The 24,630-nt window shown below is 44.6% G+C and overlaps 1 protein-coding gene and 1 long non-coding RNA gene across 3 annotated transcripts in view; both read left to right on the plus strand.

Annotated features, from left to right (window-relative positions):
• Positions 1-2,170: 2,170 nt before the first annotated feature.
• Positions 2,171-20,202, plus strand: SSPN (sarcospan). Its single transcript, XM_081211339.1, has 3 exons — positions 2,171-4,106; positions 11,171-11,257; positions 19,015-20,202. The coding sequence occupies exons 1-3, from the start codon at positions 3,498-3,500 to the stop codon at positions 19,378-19,380; spliced, it is 1,062 nt and encodes a 353-aa protein (XP_081067465.1). The 5' UTR covers positions 2,171-3,497; the 3' UTR covers positions 19,381-20,202.
• Positions 20,203-23,854: 3,652 nt separating this feature from the next.
• LOC308596004 overlaps positions 23,855-24,630 on the plus strand; it is a 33,028-nt gene continuing 32,252 nt past the window's right edge. For both annotated transcript variants that reach the window (XR_014012252.1, XR_014012253.1), the window contains exon 1: positions 23,855-23,967. This is a non-coding gene — a long non-coding RNA (uncharacterized lncRNA). The remainder of the gene's footprint in view (positions 23,968-24,630) is intronic.

The raw sequence follows: 24,630 nt of genomic DNA on the forward strand, positions 1-24,630 counted from the left end.
CGGGGGTGGCAGTTCATCTCGAACTTCTGGCAGAAGCTGATGGGCTTCCTGAACGTCAAGATCAACCTGGCTTCGGCTAGACACCCGCAGACCAACGGACAAGCGGAGCGGGTCAATGCCATCATGCAGCAGTACCTCAGATGTTATGCAAATCAACAGCCCGCGACGTGGGTGGATTACCTGCCTCTCGCCGAGTTCGCCTACAACAACACGAAGCACGTATCCACGGGGGTGACGCCGTTCTTCGCCAACAACGGAAGGCACCCCAGAACCTTCCCGGGACTGGAAAGAATGGGGGAGGGGGAGCTGCAGACAGCAGACGCGTTCGCGTCGGAGTTGCAGGAGGTCCACGATCAGCTTCGGCGGCACCTGGAGCTGGCCAAGCACGCATACAAGGTACAAGCAGACAAACACAGGAGGGTTGGCGAAGAGATCCATGTGGGAGACTGGGTCTGGTTGGCAGCCCACGCAGTACCGGCCAGGTCGTTAGCGAAGAAGAAACTAGGGCATAAACAGCTGGGACCCTACCAAGTCGAAGAGCAGGTCAACCCGGTGGCTTTCAGGCTGGCGCTTCCGGAGGGCTCCAGGATGCATCCGGTGTTCCACAGATCGGTGCTCACTCCCTACAAGGCACCTCACAGATTTCAGGAACCAGGAACGGCACCGAGTCCGCTTCGAGAGGGAACCGAGCAAGGGGGAGTGGCACAGGAGGAGCCCATCAACGAAGTCACAGAGATTTTGGACTCCAGATGGGGAGAAGAGGGGGTAGAATACCTTCTCACCAAGGAGGGCACCCCAGCCAGTGCCAACAGCTGGGTGCTGGGCTACGATTTGGAGGAACCTCTGCTCAAAGACGAGTTTCATGCCCTCTTCACGCATAGACCCATGCCAGCAGACTTTTTCTACGACTGGCTTTTCACACCCACGCTTTCAGCCAGCACGTTCCAGGGGTTCGACTCGGACGAGGAACCGACACGAGACGCCCGCTCCCCGGAGGGGTCACCCTCGGGATCTGCCTCAGAACCCTCGTATTGGTGGGACAATAGACCAGAGGAGCAGTCTCGCAGGAAGTGGCTGGAGGGTCCCAGGCGAGCAACGCCCCCAGGAGGGACCGACGAAGAGGGGGACATGGACGTGTTCGGGGACGACCCGGGTTTCGAGCACGGCGGCACAGAGATGGAAGCGGAGGTGACCGTTGTCGACGAGAGCAGGGAGGAAGAACCAGAAGCCTTCAGTTGGAGGCCTGCCACGGGAAGCGAACTGTATCCGACATTCGTCCCCATGACACGGCAGCACCCAGCTCCCGCACCGGAAGGAGGGGAGGGGGGAAGGGGGGCTTCGAGGGGGGGATGGATGTCAGGGGTTCAGGAGCAGAGGCGAGGGCAAGGGAGGAAACAGAGAGCGAGGGGGAGGAGGCAGAGGAAAAGATGAGTGATGACGACGACCCGAGATCTCCGAGTCTTTCCAGTGAATCAGAAGATTCACAGAAAGGAGCACCAGTGGCCAGAACAAGGGGGGAACCTAGGGGGACACCCCAGGAAGAAGGGTCCAGAGGGGGCTCAGAGGGGAGCAGTTGGAAATCGGGACCAGCGTCACCAACAGAGAGCAGGGGAGAAGAAGGGCGCCAGGTATCAAGCGCTGGCAGCTCGCAACAGGAGGAAGGGCACGAGTCAGGAGTGGCCACACCTCCATCGGGGAGCAAAGAAACGGTCAGGCGGAAAGTGGAAGGTTGGGCGCGCACGCCAAGTTCAAATGCACAGGAAGGTGGCGCAGTAAGCAGCCCGGAAAGGGAGCCAGGTCCTAAAGCCCGGCGCAAGGAGACAGGAGGGTCCGGGGGGTCCGCGTCAGAAGAATCCCGGAAGGAAGAGACCACGGGGGGCAGAGGGACCCAGAGAAGAACGGTCAGGTGGAAAAGGTGGAGTAAGACTAGGTTAGTAAGCTGGTGTACAGGAGGCGGAGACTCAGACGGAGCTTCGCCGGTCTAACCCATAAGACGTAGAGCTGCACGCAGCAGCTTGAGAATGGAAACTGTAACTCAATAAAGACTTTTATAAAGTGAACGCTGGCTAGCGTGATCCTCTGTGAGCTAGGATCTGGAAGCAGCTCTGACACATATGAAATATAAATGACTGAAGAGGATATTGCTTAAGCCATAAAACAAATTGACACAGTAATTTATTAATACCAAAGGTATCCTTCATTGTAGTTAAGCAGCATCAAGAGCTGGAAATAGCATGGTTTCTCACAATATGTCAAAGGAAAGACTTGTTGCAATTTCAGCATGTATGAAGATCCCCTTTGCAGATGCCAACACGTGAAGACCATGACTTTGGCCTCTCACATAGGCTGCATAATTATTGTAAAAGCTCAAACAATTGTATTTATTCAGAATATTTAAAAACCCATTCTTCATGGTACACTGCCATGTGGATCTACCTGTGGCAGCATTCCTGCATTGGAAGTGCAACAGCAGAGATCATTCCATGTGCAACTAAAGGGTTAACTATGTCAGTGTTGAAGTCAAATGGAGGGGGTGGATTGTGTTGCTTAGCAACCAGGCAGAGTGGAATGATGTTTGCAGAAGTAGCACCTGTCCTGATTGCTTTTGTAGGTCTTCAGAAGTTTTCTCTCTCTCTGTTTAGTTAAATGTCTCCCTGCTATGTACAAGGCCTGAAATAAGGACAAAGCCCCTCTGTTCCTTTTCTCCTCAGATTATACATTTTCTGTTCAGTTTCCTCAGTAAAGTGTTCTTGGGATTTCTTTCCCCTCTCAACTCCGTATGCATTACGTGGTGTCACTAACATGCTGAGTATTCAGTGCTATGCAGTTTGTCTGGTCCCTTCCACAGCAGACATAACTACTGTACTCCTTTTGTGCTCTGAGCTTGACTTGTAGCACATTTGCCAAAGAGGCCACCCTACTGTTCTAATACAGTTTATTATGTCCACCTTCTTTGTCCAGTGATGGGCAAGGTCAAGTAAATAAATACATATTTGAAATGAATTAATGTTCCTGAATAGTCTAACATGCAGGGTGTTAATGAGTCCTATGCAACAGCTGTTGTTTCTTTAATGGGGGAGGGGACACAGGCCGGCCCGTTGATGCCAGGGACATTGTGCAGATGTTTCAAAAAATGTGCATGTGGAGCATCTATTCCCACAACACCCACAGAGCTTGGATAAGAAAGAGCTTTCCTGGACATACAGGTCAAAGCTCTCCCTCGTTTAAATGTTTGCATTAGGGTTGGGGGCAGGCAATGGGACAACCCAAACATCTGTGCCGTAATTATTTTAGAAATACCATGTTAATATTGCTACTAAATTACAATGAAACTTTAAAAAGGCATTACAGCTTCCTCTTTCTCAAATTTTAGTATTTCATAAAACACATTTTATTTTATTATTATTAATTAAATTTGTATACTGCTCTTAATCCTTAATCCAAAGATCTCAGGGCGCTTCACAGCATAAAAGAACAAACTAAAAATATAAAAATACATGCAGTACTTTGACCCTTGCTCTTTCCAAATCTCACCCTCCTTTTCCCGTTCATACTCTACAACGTATGCGGTAATTGTCATCCCAGAACAATTCCTAGCAGGAAGTCGCCTCCATTCTCACGTGCAAAGCTCCCTCGGGGACGGCAGAGCCGGCGCTGGATCGGCCGGCTGGCGCGGGCGGTTGGCAGTCCGCTACCCCCTCGGATCCCCCCTCGCCTCCGGGCTATATGTGGCGCCTGGAAGCTCCCAATGTTTTCCATATTTGTGCAGCCTCCGCGAGTCAAATGCCAGAGACGAGTCGGCCGGCAGCCCCGAAGGAGAGGCGCGGCCTGGTTCTTTGGAGTCCTCCCGGCAGCAGCTGAGCAGCATGGGCAGAGAAGAGACGGCGGCCGGGCCGGAGGGAGGCGGCGAGCGCGCAGGAGCGGCCCGGCCGGCGAAGGAGAGCCGCGGGGGGGACCCGCGCCCGTGCTGCGGCTGCCGCTTCCCGCTGCTGGCGGCCCTGGGGCAGCTGGCTCTGGGCGCCGCGGTGGCGGTGCTGGGCTTCCTCATGGCCGGCGTCAGCTCGTCCCTGCTGGTCAGAGACACGCCGTACTGGGCGGGCCTCCTCGTAAGCATCGCCGCCTGTTTCTCCCCGCGGAGCGCCTCGGCCCGCGCGCGCGCCCTAACGCCCCGACTAACCTGCTGCCCGCGCGGCCCTCGAGACGCGGCTCGGGCTGGAGCTCAGCTAACCTTTAACAACAACAGCTGCCCTGCAGTGGTTGTTTGTATCCATTTTACATGCAAGAAAGGAAGTGGAAAGAACGTGTTACTTTAGAGCAAACACCATAGGAAGCTGGGAAGACGGGGAAGTAACACCCTTAGATTTGCTGCGTGCATCGTTTAGCAGACTTCTAGATTTGGATTGCAGTGCAAGGATTGCTCCATGGCTGAAAGGTGGGGGTTAGATGTGGTTCTGGCACATGCACGCCTGTACCCTTGCCAAGGGAAAGGGAATGAGAGGCAAGGGACGAGAATTAACGTTTTGATCCGAAATGACAGAGGAGAAGGGAATGAATGCTCCTGTTGCTTCCACGCTGCGATGAGTTGTTGGACTTTTCTAAAGAACTGTCTGATCTGTTTTGCGCTTCGCCCAAGCCTCCTTTGCCACAGCCGAGGGCACTTTGGCTCTTGCCGAGCCGAAGTGTTAAATTTGAAATGCAAATAAGCGAGTTTAGGGGGAGGGGGAAGGACGGGGATATGCGCCAGTCCCGGAAATTCGGACTCGCCCAGCGACACGCTGCCTTGCCATACCTTGTAGCAGACTGACAAGGCTATTTGTGATCATGTAAAACACGTGGTCCGCGGGGACAGACAGCGCGAACCCAGCCAAGGCGTGCGCGCTCATTCCAGTCATGGGTTGTGTTTCAGAGCTGATTTGTTGTTAATGAAATAGAGAGGGGGGAATTAGGCCATGTGAAGCCTTGTCTCTTGAGCTACTTTGCTGTATGATGCATTTTTTAATGTTTTGTTCAGTGCTCGTTCCAAGTGAGTTCCTGCCAGATTCTGGAGGCTGATGATTCTGAATTTTACAAATAGATCATCAGGGCCCACCACACTCACATTGTTTTAAAATTCAATGGATTCTCCATGTGCCATATACTACTGAGTTTACTATTTATATTAGCTGAAGGCCCACCAAGTTTGCCATGGTGGGGCAACAGCGGGTGGGGTGGAGTGCCCGTCTTTCCTCCAGCTTGCCCCCCTGCTTGTGCCATCCACACCCTTGCATCCATTTTGGAGGGTGTTGCCTCACTTAGGCCCTCAGGAAGCCTGAATGAAAAGATAAAGGGCATAAACTTGGGCAACATTGGAGTGAGCCCTGAATGTGGCCCTGTTCGTCCCAGCACTCCTTTTCAAGTGCCAGAAATTCAGTGGGAGAAGCTGATAACCCAGCCGTATCCTGTTTGCATAACAGTACAATGTTACCAATTTTTCCTGATTCTTGGCTATGTTGGAGAATGGCATGTTGTACAGTGATACCTCTGGTTACGTACTTAATTCGTTCCAGAGGTCCGTTCTTAACCTGAGGTACCACTTTAGCTAATGGGGCCTCCCGCTGCAGTTGCGCGATTTCTCTTATCATCCTGAAGCAAAGTTCTTAACCCAAGGTACTATTTCTGGGTTAGCGGAGTCTGTAACCTGAAGCGTATGTAACCCGAGGTACCACTGTACAGTGGTGCCTCGCAAGACGAAAAGAATCCGTTCTGTGATTCTCTTCGTCTAGCGGTTTTTTTGTCTTGCGAAGCAAGCCCATTAGCGGATTAGCGCTATTAGCGGCTTTTAGCGGCTTTTAGCGGCTTATCAGCTTATCGGATCAGCTGATAAGCGGCTTAGTGGCTTAGAAAAGGAGGGGGGAGGAAAAAAACCCCGCAGGAACTCGCAAGACATTTTCGTCTTGCGAAGCAAGCCCATAGGAGATTCGTTTTGCGAAGCACCTCCAAAACGGAAAACTCTTTCGTCTAGCGAGTTTTCCGTCTTGCGAGGCATTCGTCTTGCGGGGCACCACTGTATATGTTTTTAATCTGATCCTTCCTCCAAGGAGCAAAAGGTGACACAATGCAGCCTCTCTCACAGCGATATGCAGTTAAGTTGTTTTCAGATTACACCCATGAACATGGTTAAGGCCATTGATTTCAATAGATCTACCCTTGAGTAAAACTTAGTTGCACACATCTCTTTCCCTTCCTTCCTTCCTATACCACATTTTAGTCTGCAACCATGCAAAGTAGATTGAGTTGCCCTTTCTCATCTTTGCAATAGTTCTGTGAAACAGATTCAACTGAGGAATTGTGATTGCCCAAGATCACAGGGCAAATCTGACTGAGTGCATATTTCAGCCTTGTCCATGTTCAGCCCTCCATCCACCATGTGAGACTATGTGAATGCAAGGACACTGAATCAGTGCCATCTCTATGACTAGGATGTAACTCAGTTGCAGAATATGTACTTTGCTTCTGAAAGTCCCAGGTTCATTTCCTCACATCTCCTGGTCCTGGTGGGGTGGGGTGGGGGAATAACCTTATCCAAAACCCTAGTCAGCTTCTGCTAGTCAGTGTAAAGTGCAGAGCTAGATGCAACCATGGTCTGTAAAGTGTAGGAAGAGCTCTGTTGCCTTCATGATCTACTTTGAAAACAGGGTGCTCTCCTTCCTTTGAGGTTTTTAAGCAGAGGTCATGTATGATTTAACTGACATTCCTGTGTTGCAAGGGGTTGGACTAGATGACCCTCTGAGTCCCTTCCAACTCTACAATTTTGTGATTCTATGATGGGACAGTGATCTGTTCTAACAGGGCTCTTGTGCTCTTATATTGTTTCCTATAAATGATGCTGAAAATGCCTCAGCCCCTCTCCTCAATTTGTGCCAATTGTGAATGCTGCTGATGCAATATAGACATTTAAAATCGTCACTCTTTTGTTGACTATGAGGGCCACTCCATTTCTTTTACGGTTTTCTTGCCCACAGTAGTAGATATGATAGTCATCCGAACTGAATTCGCCCATTCCCATCCATTTTAGTTCACTGAGCACCTTGATAGTAGTATCATCTTTTAAAATTTTAAATAGTTCAGCTGGAATACCATCACTTCCACTGGCCTTGTTATTAGCAGTGCTTTCTAAGGCCCATTGGACTTCACTCTCCAGGATGTCTGGCTCAAGGTCAGCAACCACACTACTTGGGGTGTACGAGACATCCATATCTTTCTGGTATAATTCCTCTCTGTATTCTTGCCACCTCTTCTTGATGTCTTCTGCTTCTGTTAGGTCCTTACCACTTTTGTCCTTTATTATGGTAATCTTTGTACGAAATGTTCATTGTTCTAAGCCTGTGAGGTAGAGTATAATGAGAAATAGAAATGAGAAAGGGCTGGATTATAATGGTGCAAATGCATGCAAGGGGCTGTCCAGGTGCTGAGCTTTCAGAGAGAGAGAGAGAGAGAGAGAGAGAGAGAGAGAGAGAGAGAGAATGAGAATCTAGCTCTCCTAGAAGAAAAGTTATGAAACAAAATGGACAGGCAAACCTCTAAGCCAGTTTTTTCCTCAAAATGTGGACCAGGACTGGGTATTGGGCAACTTTCAGTTGAGACTCGGTGCCCAAGCCATGCTCCCCTAGCTGTGCCTTTTGGCTGGATAAGACTAAAGTTTTGGAAATGTACTGCCATTTAGCAATTTAATTTAATTGGGAATATACCCAAGACCACATCTTCAAACCTTTCTGACAATCTTGACCTCTCTCTCTCTCTCTCTCTCTCTGTTCTCCTCCATGCCTCTTGTCACCTCTAGCTGTCTGTGTTTTCTAATGCCTGTCCTTGGTAAGGTAAAGGTAAAGGGACCCCTGACCATTAGGTCCAGTCGTGACCGACTCTGGGTTTGCGGCGCTCATCTCGCTTTATTGACCAAGAGAGCCGGCGTACAGCTTCTGGGTCATGTGGCCACCATGACTAAGCCACTTCTGGCAAACCAGAGCAGCACACGGAAACGCCGTTTACCTTCCTGCCGGAGTGGTATCTATTTATCTACTTGCACTTTGACGTGCTTTCGAACTGCTAGGTGGGCAGGAGCTGGGACCGAGCAACGGGAGCTCACCCCATCGCAGGGATTTGAACCGCCAACCTTCTGACTGGCAAGTCCTAGGCTCTGTGGTTTAACCCACAGCGCCACCTGTGTCCCTCCTGCCCTTGGTAAAGCCTGGTCCTGTTTTTGTCTTGGGGAAATTTGGGTGCATACTACTACTACTACTACTACTACTACTACTACTACATTATGGTGCATATGTGTACTAAAATTAGTTTTAGCCCCATCCCCCAAGCAACTAGAAGTTAAATGTGTATATGTTGTGATAGTGACATACTAGATTCCAGACATATCTGTGATTTCAGCATAAAGGAACAAAATTCTGAAAATACTTTGTATCTGAAAGCACCCTGCTTAATTTTGCTAACTGACTTTTAAACCAAAAAGACCAAACAAGCAGCATTACAAAGGGGAAAATTAAGATATCATATGTCTGACTCTAGAGCAGATTGTGCTCCTCTCTGGCGTCCGCTTATTAAGGCAGAAATGAGCAATGGTTCCTTTCTTGGCAGTGAAGCAGAACACAGAGGCAGCATGGTTAAAATATCAGCATGCTTGTTTTAGCAACATCCCCCTCAAGTGCGCTCTGCCCCCTCCCCTCGCTGCAGCACCCCCACCCTACACACCAGTATTTGATTAGCATTCCACTTGGCCAACCATAGAAGAACTTTGAAACCAATACTTTTTTCCTGCAAAATTAGCTGCACATAATAGGCTCAGCTCATCCCTGTTGGGATTACCTCAGGGGTGACTTTGTCTTCCTGACTGCTGCTAACATGCTATGACAGAAAAGTGAAGGGAGAATTCTAATGTGCTAAATAGAGCCTGATTTATTGAAGGGATCTTTGCTTTATTAGTAGCAAAACTGTCATACTGCTCCATGCTGAAAATCAAGTGCTTTAGTCCATTAGTATGAATAAAGGGGAATTCAGCCAGTGAAGCAACAAGAGCCACGCAAAAACTGGAACTGGGATTCATTACTCATTTTAAAAAATCTTGACTTTCTGTAATAGGATTCAAAAATTTGAGAATAAAATATGGGATAATTTATGGTTTAACTGTCTTTTCTTTTTATGCTTTCAAGGTCATAAATAGGACTGTGAGGGCGAGGGGACAGAACTGAGGGTACTGCTATTAATTTTTTAAAAAAAGATTGATGTCAGAATAAATGAAGCAATTTGAACACATTTCTTCCTTGCTGGCAAAATATGGGTATTGCAGAATTTTGGATTTTTGACATGGAATTGAACAGTGAAAAGGAAAGAGTAAAAAAATTTTTTTAAAAAAACTTGTGGACTAGGAGCGACGACAAAGCCTTTGGGTGGTAAAGGTGTGTCTAGGCAGGTGTATGTTGGCATGGTCCTCCACCTTCCCCCAAAAAATATGCCTGCCCCCCCTGCTCTATATCAGGGGCAAGAATAGTGTGTCTGGAAACTTCTCTCTATCATTTAGGGCTCATTCACATATAATACTAAACCATATTTGCTATTTCCAAGAGGGCTTGCCTGCAACTTTCCACTTTCCACTCTTCTAAGCCTTGTTTGTGACTGAAAGGGCAAACCATTTGCCTGCAAACCAGAGTCAAACCCTGGTTTGCAAGCAGGTGAAAATTATAGAATGCACAGCATGTGAGCCTGACACTCCTGAGGACCACAAGGGCCATCGAGTCCAGCCCCCTGCCAAGCCACTGTGGGAGGGTATTCCAGAAGGCCCGGTCATGGGCCATGGGCATCAGCACTCAGCAGTGGCACCAGAGGGTCTCCCCTGCTGATGGAGGGGAATGACTGCTTTATGGTTCATATTTTGCTGCTGTTTTGTAGGCTATTTTTTATTGTATTTTCTTTATATTTACTGAGTGGTATCCAATGGTGCCTGTCAACTGGCAAGAAGAATCCATGAGTGGAATAGGGCAGAGATGCAATTTTCAGGTATCCCTTTATTGTTCCAAGATCGTAAGACATCTTGGAAACTGCTGAAGGCATGGCTGATTTTAAATATTTCTGTCAGTTAAATTAATCAGTAGTTGGTTACGACCTTGCCAGTTTCTGGATGGATTATGTGGATGGGCCTGTGCAAATGTGGACTCCATGTCACATGAATTGTGAATAGGGTGGACAGGTGCACCTACTCATGGCTGACTCCTAGGCTCCTCTGTGTATAGGACCGTGGTGCCACAGAGCCCTGTGTAATGCAGCCCAGAGCGTTTTCAACCTGGTTCATACGTTGCTCAGCTCTTCAGGTGCTTCTGTACCTGAGGTTTATATACCATTTGGCTATAGTTGTATATGATATCACTAAGATATGAGCGTTAGGCAGATCATGTTAATTGAATTAAAGGCTTCATGTAGATGGTAAAGAACAAGGACACACAGGATTAAACCTGAGAAGCACTGTGCAGATTTGAGGAGAACCCCTGCAGGACCATGTTTCAATGGTGTTACTTCCCTTGGCAACTCTGTCAAGGATGAATATAGATGAGGGGTTGTATCCTGCTAAGTCATACTCAGAGCAGAACCACTGAGATTAATGGACCTGTATAATATGGAAAGCATAACTTCTTTGACACTGCTCATTAACCATGCTGGCATCCTCTTGGCCCTGGTGATGAGTTTCCTGATGAGTTTCTGTTATTGGGTTTTGAACAACTGCCAAACTTTTTGAAGAGATGTGGCCCTCTTTACTTTTCAGCTTTTTTTTTTTTGGCAATTTCCTCATTTGAAGTTAAATGTGTTGGATTTTCTTGGCAATCGTCTACTTAGTTATATGTTGAATTTGATAGCACTCTGGTCACTGATCCCAACTGTTCAGCATCTTGCACCAAGGCCAAGACTGCCACCCCTAACTGTTCTAGGATACTTCTTTGTCATAAGTGGAACATGCATGTGTCACTTTTATTGCAGCGTTTTCCTTTTTTGGTGCCTCCTTGATTTCATTCTCTATCTCAAGATCACCCTAGCCATTATGGTCAGGGAGACGATAGTGCAACACTGTAATACTGCCTATCATATTCCCACCCCCAGTTCTTAAAATGTAATTACAGTCTAGCTTTCCCTTTTTTAGGTCTGCGTGGTGGCCTTATTGGGACTAGTGATGCTATGTGTTTCTTACCAACCGGATGAGAAGACCTGCATACAGTTTGCCATCAAGGTACATTGCCTGATACTGTTTTTTCTTCCTTGTTAACCTCAAATATCTGAGAAGCCAGAAGGGGTGGTGGGTTTCTGGAGATTAGAGTGTTGGCCTTATTGTCCTGCCTTTTGCCTCTTCCAAGAAGAAGAGATTTTATAAGTAGGCAAATAAGTGCAAATGTGTTATGCCAGCCTTCCTCAACCTGGTTCCCTCCAGACATTTTGGACTACAACTCGCATCAGCTCCAGCTTGCACAGCTGTGATACACAGATAAAATAATTCAGCTTCTTGCAAGGGTTCACACATTTTCACTGGGCTTGGTAGCTAACCATTATTTTGAGTAGCCAAGATGATTTTGTCACTTTACTTCTTTCTCTATGGAGGCAAAATGTATGTCCCTTTTGTACACACTATGAAAATTCTTGGGAGGAAGATGTTGCAGCCTAGGAAACTGCCTCATTCAAAGTCTGTCTGGCCCAGTATTGTCCACAGTGACTGACCAGCAGTAGCCTTCCAGAGTTTCAGATAGGGGACATTTTCAGCCCTACCTGGAGAGGCCAACAATTGAACCTGGGACCTTCTGCTCTACCTATGTGCTATGGCCTTTCCCCTAACAATATGTGTTTGCGTGCTTGGATAAACCCCTCTCTTTCTGCCCATAACACTAAGGCTGCCATTTTGCATCCTGATGACTTTTGAAAAAGTCTGATAGTCTCCTGTGGAACAATGGACAGGAAGGTTTCTCTGCTGGATTCCAGAATTACATTTCAGGCTATGTTCCCCTCCAAATTTGTAGCAAAGTTTTACAATTGTTTCCCAGTGTTTTGCCGTGCCCTAGAAACTGAGTAATTGATATTCAAGCTGAGGGTCATAGCTGTCACTCAATGGGGCCTTAAATTTCTGTGTGACATGGGCAACCATGTTGCTATTTGTGGATTGCTGGGTTTTGTTTTTTTTGGCTCAATAGATTTGACAGATTTATGCATTATTGATCTGATAGCATGTGTACAAAGAAACCAAGGCATGATTAGGATTTTGTTTAAAGTCTTTATTCCCCTCCCCCCCCCTTATTTGTCCAGAAAGTGGGAGAAGCAACAAGAGGAACAGCCATTTTAGATCTGGTCCTAACCAATGTTGATGACCTGGTTAGTGGGGTAGAAGTGGAAGGATCATTAGGCACAAGTGATCATGCTCTTCTGAAGTTTACTATACAGCAGAAAGGAGCAGCCAAGCATACTAGGACTCAATTTCTTGACTTTAAGAAAGCCAACTTCATAAAACTTAGGGAAGTGCTGGGTGAGATCCCATGGACAGTAATACTAAAAGGAAAGGGAGTTCATGATGGCTGGGAGTTTGTTAAGAGGGAGATAGTAAAAGCACAACGTCAGGCAATACCAATGAGACAGAAACATGGAAGGTGCTTAAAGAAGCTAGGGTGGCTATCTAAAGAACTTTTAACCAAGTTAAGATTAAAAAAGGATGTGTACAAAAAATGGAAAAGGGGGGGAACCACCAAAGAGGAATTCAAACAAATAGCCAGCACATGTAGACACAAAGTCAGAAAAGCTAAAGCACAGAATGAACTCAGGCTTGCTAGAGAGGTTAAAAGCAACAAAAAAGGCTTTTATGGGTATGTTCGTAGCAAAAGGAAGAACAAAGAAACAGTGGGGTCACTCAGAGGAGAAGATGGTGAAATGCAAACAGAGGACACAGAAAGAGCTGAACTCCTCAATGCCTTCTTTGCCTCAGTCTTCTCCGATAAAGAAAACAATGCCCGACCTGAAGAATTTGGAGCAAATGATTCAGCAAAGGAAACACAGCCCAGAATAACTAAGGAGATAGTACAAGAATACTTGGCTAGTTTAGATGTATTCAAGTCTCCAGGGCCAGATGAACTGCATCCAAGAGTATTAAAAGAACTGGCAGATGTGATCTCAGAACCACTGGCAGTCATCTTTGAGAATTCCTGGAGAACATGCGAAGTCCCGGCAGACTGGAGGAGGGCAAATGTTGTCCCTATTTTCAAAAAGGGGGAAAGAGAGGACCCAAATAATTACCGCTCAGTCAGTCTGACATCAATACCAGGGAAGATTCTGGAGCAGATCATTAAGCAAACAGTCTGTGAGCACCTAGAAAGGAATGCTGTGATCACCAATAGTCAGCATGGATTTCTGAAAAATAAGTCATGTCAGACTAACCTGATCTCGTTTTTTGACAGAATTACAAGCCTGGTAGATGAAGGGAACGCAGTGGATGTAGCCTACCTTGATTTCAGCAAGGCATTTGACAAGGTGCCCCATGATATTCTTGTAAAGAAGCTGGTAAAATGCGGTCTTGACTATGCTACCACTCAGTGGATTTGTAACTGGCTGACTGACCGAACCCAAAGGGTGCTCAACAATGGTTCCTCTTCATCCTGGAGAAGAGTGACTAGTGGGGTGCCACAGGGTTCTGTCTTGGGCCCGGTCTTATTCAACATCTTTATCAACGACTTGGATGATGGACTCAAGGGCATCCTGATCAAATTTGCAGATGACACCAAACTGGGAGGGGTGGCTAACACCCCAGAGGACAGGATCACACTTCAAAACGACCTTGACAGATTAGAGAACTGGGCAAAAACAAACAAGATGAATTTTAACAGGGAGAAATGTAAAGTATTGCACTTGGGCAAAAAAAATGAGAGGCACAAATACAAGATGGGTGACACCTGGCTTGAGAGCAGTACATGTGAAAAGGATCTAGGAGTCTTGGTTGACCACAAACTTGACATGAGCCAACAGTGTGACGCGGCAGCTAAAAAAGCCAATGCAATTCTGGGCCTCATCAATAGGAGTATAGCATCTAGATCAAGGGAAGTAATAGTGCCACTGTATTCTGCTCTGGTCAGACCTCACCTGGAGTACTGTGTCCAGTTCTGGGCACCACAATTCAAGAAGGACACTGACAAACTGGAACGTGTCCAGAGGAGGGCAACCAAAATGGTCAAAGGCCTGGAAACGATGCCTTATGAGGAACGGCTAAGGGAGCTGGGCATGTTTAGCCTGGTGAAGAGGAGGTTAAGGGGTGATATGATAGCCATGTTCAAATATATAAAAGGATATCACATAGAGGAGGGAGAAAGGTTGTTTTCTGCTGCTCCAGAGAAGCGGACACGGAGGAATGGAGCCAAACTACAAGAAAGAAGATTCCACCTAAACATTAGGAAGAACTTCCTGACAGTAAGAGCTGTTCGACAGTGGAATTTGCTGCCAAGGAGTGTGGTGGAGTCTCCTACTTTGGAGGTCTTTAAGCAGAGGCTTGACAACCATATGTCAGGAGTGCTCTGATGGTGTTTCCTGCTTGGCAGGGGGTTGGACTCGATGGCCCTTGTGGTCTCTTCCAACTCTATGATTCTATGATTCTATGATTCTATGTTTAGCCTGGAGAAGAGGAGGTTAAGGGGTGATATGATAGCCATGTTCAAATATATAAAAGGATGTCACATAGAGGAGGGAGAAAGGTTGTTTTCTGCTGCTCCAGAGAAGCGGACACGGAGGAATGGAGCCAAACTACAAGAAAGAAGATTCCACCTGAACATTAGGAAGAACTTCCTGACAGTAAGAGCTGTTTGACAGTGGAATTTGCTGCCAAGGAGTGTGGTGGAGTCTCCTACTTTGGAGGTCTTTAAGCAGAGGCTTGACAACCATATGTCAGGAGTGGTCTGATGGTGTTTCCTGCTTGGCAGGGGGTTGGACTCGATGGCCCTTCTGGTGTCTTCCAACTCTATGATTCTATGATTCTATGGTTAACTTATAGAGACATGTTGCTGGAAGAAAATAATGTAATTAAGATTAGACCTTATGAGGAATTAAAAGATAAATTGTCAAGCTGGATGGAATACCACCAAATGAATGACATCTTTTTGAAAGATTAAAAAATAAGAGGCTTTGAACAAACAAAATCAATATTAGAAATTGCAGTACTGCAGAATAACAACAACAAAAAAATACTATCTAAGGTTTATGAATTTCTACTAGAATGGCACACAAAAGATGAAGAAATTAAGAGTGTCATGATTAAATGGGCAATTGATATTGGCCACAATATTGAGTATGAGAAGTGGATAAAATTATGGAACACTGGGTTAAAATTTACAGCATGTACATTGTTAAAAGAAAATCTGTTAAAAATTATGTACAGATGGTACCTCATGCCAACTAAATTGTCAAAGATGTATAAAACAGGAAACAAGAATTGCTGGAAGTGTGGGGTGAAAGAAGGTGGTTTTTTCCACATGTGGTGGTCATGCGATAAGGTAAAAACTTTTTGGGAAAGTATATACAATGAATTAAAGAAGATCTTTAGGTACACATTTCTGAAAAAAACCAGAGGCATTCTTGTTGGGAATGGTGGGAGAGGATATTGATAAGTAGGATCATAAATTGTTCCTATGCACAACAACAGCGGCGAGGTTACTGCTGGCTCAGGTGTGGAAACAACAACAATTGCCAACAGTAGAAGAGTGGCAGTACAAGGTCACGGAATATGCGGAAATAGCCAAATTAACAGGGAAAATTCAACAACAGGGCGATGAAACATTTCAAAAAGAATAGTAAAAATTTATGTTATACATAGGATAAGGTGAAATAGTGAAATCGGTAGAATGGAAATAAACCTCATAATGGGAAATTAAAATAAACTTTATTGGATGTTAAATGACAATATGAATTAAAATGTAAAATACAACCAAGGTAACTAATTGTATCTGTAAATGAATATAGACAAACAACAAGACATGTATATACAGATTTATTTATATATAGACACTGTACAGATAAAGTTGAATAAACAAAATCGATAAAGACAATGCGAAAAACTTAGAGATGACATAAAAAAGCCAGAAGGAGGGGAGTCAACTCTTAGGAGTAAATGTAAATGTAAAGTAATGTGTATATGTATAGTATGTAATCATAAAATCAATAAATATCTTAAAAAAAGAAACATTTCAAAAGGATGAACAGAAAGGGTTATCCACAGAACTCTCAAGATTAGAGAAAGATTTAATAAATTTAATAAGAAAACGATCTCTAATATGTATAAACTCCTTCTTGACTGGGAGGTCAAGGAGGAAGAAGTGAAATCTGTTACGATGCAATGGGCTAGGGACTTTGGCTACAACATCCAGATGGAATCAGGGGAGAGGCTGTGGAGGGAGGACCGAAAATTTACAGCATGCTATGATTTGAAGAACTGCATGAAGATGCTCTGCAGATGGTATGTAACACCTGTAAAACTTGCAAAAATGTATAAAGCTAGATCAAACATCTGTTGGAGATGTGGGGAGGTGGAAGACACCATGATCCACATGTGGTGGAACTGTAAAAAAAAAGTAGGAATTTTGGGGAAATAATTTGCAATGAACTTAAAAAATGTTTAAATGCTCCTTCCCAAAATAGCCTGAAACCTTCCTACTAGGCATAATGAATAATGAAATCCCAAAAAGATTAAGGAAAATATTCATGTATTATCGCATGACCACCACGTGGAAAAAAACCACCTTCTTTCACCCCACACTTCCAGCAATTCTTGTTTCTCCTTTTCTGCTCATTCTCAGAGCGTTTCGTTTCCTTTGGGGGGGGGGAATATTCTGCAGTACCTCGAGAAGCGCTGGGTATATTTCCATTAAAAAAACCCAACAACTTTAAAAACGCTCTAAAGCATCCTTCCTCAGCAACTAGAAAAGAGAGCAAGGTTGACTATACCGAGTCATTTGCATGTCAGCGTGGCTTATGCGCCAGACCTTTTAGGCATCCCCGGATGATAGTAACAGCTGCTGAGCAACTCCCGATCCTACGCACGCTTACTTGCATGCAAGCCTCCCTGGGGCTTAGAGCGGGGAGCGTTTCGCTGGGTTATAGATCCAGCTGAAAACTATGCCCCCCCCCCCCAGTGCAGCTCCGTTCGGCTGGGCCCACGTTGCGGCTCTCCTGCCGGGGAACGAGGCCGGCGCTCACCGCTGCAACGTGTTTCCACCTGGGCTGCGGAGAGACCAGATTCCTCCACCAGAAAACTGTAACCACTCCTTATGGGAGCCCCTCATGTTCTGTAGCGAGGCCATTGTGACTGTGTGCAAGCAGAAAGGAAGGAAGGAAGGAAGGAAGGAAGGAAGGAAGGAAGGAAGGAAGGAAGGAAGGAAGGAAGGAAGGAAGGAAGGAAGGAAGGAAGAAAGAAAGAAAGAAAGAAAGAAAGAAAGAAAGAAAGAAAGCTTGCGGACTGTATGCTCTGCTAGTCCTGCAGTCACGTGCATGCTTTCGTGGGAGTTCGCCTCGATTCAACCTCTTCCAACTCTATGATTCTATGATTCTATGATTCTATCTTTTGCCAGTAGAACTGAAAAAGAGACATGTATGGGATGTCATTCAAAGTCCAACACATCCCTTTCTCCTCTCTTCTATGTTTATGTAGCAATCACCAGCCTGTATTTATGTCAAGCTGTGAAAAACAGCAAATCCAAACTCCTTTTCTAGCTCCTTTCTTTGTTGTGTGCGCAGTTTTGGAATTGCTTCTTAGTCTGCCATGTGATGGATCTCAGGGTAACCTCGTGCACAAGCTTTGATCCTCTCCTTTGATGTCCTCGTTCTGACATGTGGAGAAAATGTTCTGCCCTTCCAGTGCCTGAAACCATGCAATAAACATTTAACAGGGCAATAGCTCCTACCCCAAAGCCCACATGATTCTCCGTGTCTCTGAGGATTGCCTTGAAGGGTGCCTATACAGTGGTACCTCAGTTTACGAACAACCTAGTTAACGAACTTTTTGGATTATGAATGCTTCAAACGCGGAAATGAGTGTTTTGGGTTGTTGGTGGGGTTTTTTTTTTGGTATTCGAATGTACTCTGTTGGGGGTGCACTTTCATTTTGAGTGCCACACTTCCGTTGTCCGGCAACGGAGAACGGGGTTGTCAAGGCGTTTCTGCAGCTGCGAGGGAGGGAAGCTGTGCGCCCGCCAGCCAGCTGCTTTGCAGGCGTGCAACTCCCTCCCCCCCATACCGCTGCAGGAGGCACGCGCTCTAGGGAGCATTTCCTGCAGCAGCTTGAGGGGGGGGGGAAATCTGTGTGGATCCCAGTTCAGCTACTGATTGATTGTGTGACTGCAGAAATGGATAAAAGCCCCCCCCCCAAGCAATGACTATCATCAGTGCAGGTAAGAACATTTTTAAATTTTTATTTTTATCATCTACAATACTGTTTTAGTTATTTTATAGTACAGTACTTTGATTATTGCTTTCATTTTATGTTAGATAGTAAAATTCATGTTAAATTGCTGCTTTAGGGGTTGTTTTTAAAAGTCTGGAACAGATTAATCCATTTTGCATTACTTTCTATGGGAAAGAGTGCCTTGGTTTGGGAACACTTTGTTTTAGAACAGACTTCCAGAACGGATTAAGTTCGTAAACCAAGGTACCACTGTTATATGTTTTACAGTCGCTGATGACCTAAATACCGCATTTGGAGGCATTTCTTTTAAAAATATTATTATAGATGTACCAACATTTCATAAGAATATGAGAAGAGCACTGCTGGATCAGACCAAAGGTCTGTGTAGTTGAACATTGCCCCTGTTTCCCACAAGCTGCCTCATCACTTATTTCTGGACATTTGTGAAAGTCATCTGGGACTGTCAGAGTTCATATATAAATGGCAACCTTCACCAACTTGCAAACATTCACTGTAAAGCCCATATAAAATTTGCTTGTAATGCTGAAAATAAATTCATTGTGTTTCCTTTCCAGGTTGCATACTTTCTGCTGAGCGCTCTGAGTCTGATTGTCTGTGTTTTGGCAGTAGCTTTTGCTGCCTACTGTTATTCACAGATCACACAGTTTACCTGTGAAACCATCACTGAGGCCTGTCAGTGTAAACTGGAAACAGTGGATCCCCTCAGCAGAACCTTCATGTACAAGAATGTATCCGACTGTACCGACATCACCAATACTTTCAACCTTTACTTGCTGATCCAGATAGTGCTTAACCTCCTTGCAGCAATTGTGGGCTTCACAGTGTGTTTTGTGATGTGGAAAGACAGATACCAGGTCTTCTATGTAGGCATCTGGCTACAGTCATTAACTACTACTGAAGTCCAACAACAGAAAGTATAGACATCCAGGCTGTGTTGAGAAGAACAGTAAATCATCATCATCATCCCACCACCCAATGGATGGCTGTTCATAAAGCTGGGGAACGGAGAGAGAAATTGCTCAATTAATATTATTGGTTCGGAGAAATTATGTGAAATTCCTATAATAACAGTTACCAGACCCTCTGCCACATCTCCTAGGTGCACCAAGGAGATCCCTGCCTGTTTCCCTTTCTAGATCAGGAACTGCAGGCACTATTTGCCTATACATGGATACATGTGGATGTCATCTATCCGTATTGCTTTCATTACACATTCCCCATCTACTTTCTGGTGCAACTAGTCATGGGCAAATACTTTTTTTAAAGTGCAAGTCAAGTTGGATTGGAGTAGTTATGTTTTCAGGTTAAGCTTAAGGTTACTTAGCCAAGAGGTAACTACTGCACTTACCTCTAGGTAGCAGTAGCTATGGGGGGCTACTTCTAGTGTACCATGAGGCAAGTACCCCAGGATTAAATGCCAAAAAGGCAAGCCCCATACAGTGGTACCTCGGGTTAAGAATTTGTTCTGGAGGTCCGTTCTTAACCTGAAACTGTTCTTAACCTGAGGTACCACCTTAGCTAATGGGGCCTCCTGCTGCCACCATGCGATTTCTGTTCTCATCCTGAAGCAAAGTTCTTAACCCAAGGTACTATTTCTGGGTTAGCGGAGTCTGTAACCTGAAGCGTATGTAACCCGAGGTACCACTGTATATGTTTTTAATCTGATCCTTCCTCCAAGGAGCAAAAGGTGGCACAATGCAGCCTCTCTCACAGCGACATGCAGTTAAGTTGTTTTCACATTACACCCATGAACATGGTTAAGGCCATTGATTAACCCGAGGTACGATTTCTGGGTTAGCAGAGTCTGTAACCTGAAGCGTATGTAACCCGAAGTACCACTGTATACCCTTTCCCCCAAAATATGTTTTTACACAGATGTATTTTCAGTTTATAGAATAGCAGCTTGGTTGGCCTGTCCTCAATGGTTGCTCAAAATAACATGCCTATCTTCTGCTGAAATGGTCAGGTCAAACTGTGTGGTCATGTACAATGGTGGGCATAGACCCATCCCATTATGCTTTGCCAGTGTGGAACATAGCCATGGAGCTTGGATGGAGGATAGATACAGCGCAACGTGTAAACCAGACCTATTATGAAAGGAAGTTTCTAGAAAGTGGTTCCCTAGCCTTAAACATTAGGAAGAACTTCCTGACAGTAAGAGCTGTTCGACAGTGGAATTTGCTGCCAAGGAGTGTGGTGGAGTCTCCTACTTTGGAGGTCTTTAAGCAGAGGCTTGACAACCATATGTCAGGAGTGCTCTGATGGTGTTTCCTGCTTGGCAGGGGGTTGGACTCGATGGCCCTTGTGGTCTCTTCCAACTCTATGATTCTATGATTCTATGATTCTATGATTCTATGAAATCTGTTCTTATAGATCCAGGTAACCTGCAGTCTAGGTTATGGTCACTCAGTACCTCTAAATGTTGAATGTGTGGATGATCATATGCGACCTTCAGTAACACAAGACAGTGTTGCCACTCCACTTTTCTAAACTATTGTTTAGAAACTATTGTTTAGCCCATTTGAATGATGGTATACTTTACATTAATCCAGGACCACATATTTTAATTTACACTTAAAATATCATCATGTTAAAACAATATATTCAAAATCAGTCATTGGGCACAATTCAGATTTTTTATTATTAAATGCAGCAGAAACTAGACTGTATTTTAACCCCCTGTGAAAACAACAAAACTAGGAACACTGCTGATAGGAGTTAAAGCACATTTATATTGTCTCTGGATTGCACCCTTCACCTCCTGTCCTCCCCAACAGAGAGGCACCAACTTGAGCAGAAGATTGCGGGCACCAATGATGTGTGGGATGCCAGGAAGAGCCAGGGGGCAGAGCCAAATGCTGTGGGATCGCTGCTTCTTTGGCACTTGGCCTATTCCTCCCACCCACCCCACCCACTGGCCAGGAGCTGCTTTCCCCTTCCACAGCAGGAAGGAAAGGAAGAAGAGCTGCCAGCAGCTGAAACCAGGCCACACCATAGTTGGCTCCGTGATAGGCCTTCTCTGACCCTGATTGTCCTCACATTGAGGGGGGCAATATTTTATGGAAGGACAAAGGGACCTGAGCCCCTTAAGAGTCAGCACCTAAGAGTGTTAATAAATGACATTGACATAAACGTTAATACTTAAGAAAGGTATTTAAGAATTGTGTCACACAAATCCATAGCAGATGAGCGTATAAGCTTCTCTTCTGTCCCTTTACCTTGTTCCAAAAGTTGTCTCTTTAGAGCTGCTTTTTTTTAACCCAGATAACCTGTTGGCTTTACTCTATAATATTATTTACAGTGGTGCAAAACCATGTAGGGTTAACAAAAAACCATGCACAGCAAAGTCTTGGGATTGACTCTAATTATGTCTAATTTTTTTTAGTTCATTATATACAGTGCTTTTTTCTGTGGCCACGCATACCCCTGAACATTTTGTGAATCTTTGTAATTTTGTCCATTTACTATATTTATTTTTCCCGATTTGAACTATAAAATGGTGATTTTCTTGAGTCAAAATGAGAATACACCTAAGCATTTTTTAAGATGTGTGTGTGTGTGTGCGCATATATATATATATATATATATATATATATATATATATATATATATATTTGTTGTTGTTGTTGTTTAGTCGTGTCCGCCTCTTCGTGACCCCCTGGACCAGAGCACGCCAGGCACTCCTGTCTTTCACTGCCTCCCGCAGTTTGGTCAAACTCATGCTGGTAGCTTCGAGAACACTATCCAACCATCTCGTCTTCTATCGTCCCCTTCTCCTTGTGCCCTCCATCTTTCCCAACATCAGGGTCTTTTCCAGGGAGTCTTCTCTTCTCATGAGGTGGCCAAAGTATTGGAGCCTCAGCTTCATGATCTGTCCTTCCAGTGAGCACTCAGGGCTGATTTCCTTAAGAATGGAGAAGTTTAATCTTCTTGCAGTCCATGGGACTCTCAAGAGTCTCCTCCAGCACCATAATTCAAAAGCATCAATTCTTCGGCGATCAGCCTTCTTTTTGGTCCAGCTCTCACTTCCGTACATCACTACTGGGAAAACCATAGCTTTTACTATACGGACCTTTGTTGGCAAGGTGATGTCTCAGCTTTTTAAGATGCTGTCTAGGTTTGTCGTTGCTGCTTCCATTTCTTCCCCTTCTATTGGCCAGGAGGTGATGGGACCAGACCATATTTTGCACTCTCCTCTTTCACCCTCATTAAAAGGTTCTTTAATTCCTCATTTTCTGCCATCAAGGTTGTGTCATCTGCATATCTGAGGTTGTTGATATTTCTTCCGGCAATCTTAATTCCGGCTTGAGATTCATCCAGCCCAGCCTTTCACATGATGAATTCTGCATATAAGTTAAATAACCAGGGAGACAATATATAGCCTTGTCGTACTCCTTTCCCAATTTTGAACCAATCAGTTGTTCCATATCCAACTGTAGCTTCTTGTCCCACATAGAGATTTCTCAGGAGACAGATGAGGTGATCAGGCACTCCCATTTCTTTAAGAACTTGCCATAGTTTGCTGTGGTCGACACAGTCAAAGGCTTTTGCATAGTCAATGAAGCAGAAGTAGATGTCTTTCTGGAACTCTCTAGCTTTCTCCATAATCCAGCGCATGTTTGCTCTGCTTCTTCTAAATCCAGCTTGCACTTCTGGGAGTTCTCGGTCCACATACTAGAATCATAGAATCATAGAGTTGGAATAGACCACAAGGGCCATCGAGTCCAAGCAGGAAACACCATCAGAGCACTCCTGACATCTGGTTGTCAAGCCTCTGCTTAAAGACCTCCAAAGAAGGAGACTCCACCACACTCCTTGGCAGCAAATTCCACTGTCAAACAGCTCTTACTGTCAGGAAGTTCTTCCTAATGTTTAGGTGGAATCTTCTTTCTTGCTTCTTTCTTGCTTGAGCCTTCCTTGTAGAATTTTAAGCATAACCTTGCTAGCGTGTGAAATGAGTGCAATTGTGCGGTAGTTGGAGCATTCTTTGGCACTGCCCTTCTTTGGGATTGGGATGTAGACTGATCTTCTCCAATCCTCTGGCCACTTCTGAGTTTTCCAAACTTGCTGGCATATTGAGTGTAGCACCTTAACAGCATCATCTTTTAAAATTTTAAATAGTTCAGCTGGAATACCATCACTTCCACTGGCCTTGTTATTTGCAGTGCTTTCTAAGGCCCATTGGCCTCACTCTCCAGGATGTCTGGCTCAAGGTCAGCAACCACACTACCTGGGGTGTACGAGACATCCATTTCTTCCTGGTATAGTTCCTCTGTGTATTCTTGCCACCTCTTCTTGATGTCTTCTCCTTCTGTTAGGTCCTTTCCACTTTTGTCCTTTATTATGGTAATCTTTGTACGAAATGTTCCTTTCATATCTCCAATTTTCTTGAACAGATCTCTGGTTCTTCCCATTCTGTTGTTTTCCTCTATTTCTTTGCATTGCTCATTTAAGAAGGCCTTCTTGTCTCTCCTTGCTATTCTTTGGAAATCTGCATTCAATTTCCTGTATCTTTCACTATCTCCCTCGCATTTTTAAAAAAAATAATATTTATTAGTAGTTTTCAGAATTATAAGAAGAAGAAAAAACATTAAAAAACAACACTATAATAGACAAAAAAGAAAGAAAAAACACAAAAACCAATACAAGAATACAACAAAAAGATAAAAAGAAAAAGGAAAACAACACAAATCCCAGATTACATATCTACAACTTCCATTTGCTTGTTTCATTGACTTCCTCACACCTCCCTTTTTGTATTCTAGTTTAATTAGTTATTTCAGCAAATTCTTTCCATCTTTCTCAATTTTTGTTAAAAAAAATTATCCTAACCTAATTTAATCTAATAGTTAACTCAACCAATCCTTTCCATCTTTCCCCATATTCTATTATTCACATTACCTTAATTAATTTAACCTTATCTTACCCTAAAACACCTTAAAGCTTGAATCTTAGTTATCAAATATACATTACTCCTGATATCATTTCTGCTAAAGTCATATAGTTTCATTCCAACATTTCCCCTAATATTCATTAATTTTTAACCAATTCCCCAAATAGAAAATTTTCTTTATAGATTTTCTTCCAATCTTCATCCAATGTCACTTCTTCCTGGTCTCGGATTGTGTCAGTCCTTACTGTCCATTCCATCTAGTCCATCAACCTGGAAG

This window comes from Podarcis bocagei (assembly GCF_964188305.1).
Source record: "Podarcis bocagei genome assembly, chromosome: 10".
NCBI classification, from domain to species: Eukaryota; Metazoa; Chordata; class Lepidosauria; order Squamata; family Lacertidae; genus Podarcis; species Podarcis bocagei.

Bases quoted from the DNA above. Each gene is read 5' to 3' on its own strand.
- SSPN (XM_081211339.1), top strand. From the start codon at position 3,498: ATGCAGTACTTTGACCCTTGCTCTTTCCAAATCTCACCCTCCTTTTCC. The intron at 4,107-11,170 runs GTAAGCATCGCC...TCCCTTTTTTAG, and splicing joins CGTACTGGGCGGGCCTCCTC to GTCTGCGTGGTGGCCTTATT. The intron at 11,258-19,014 runs GTACATTGCCTG...TTTCCTTTCCAG, and splicing joins GCATACAGTTTGCCATCAAG to GTTGCATACTTTCTGCTGAG.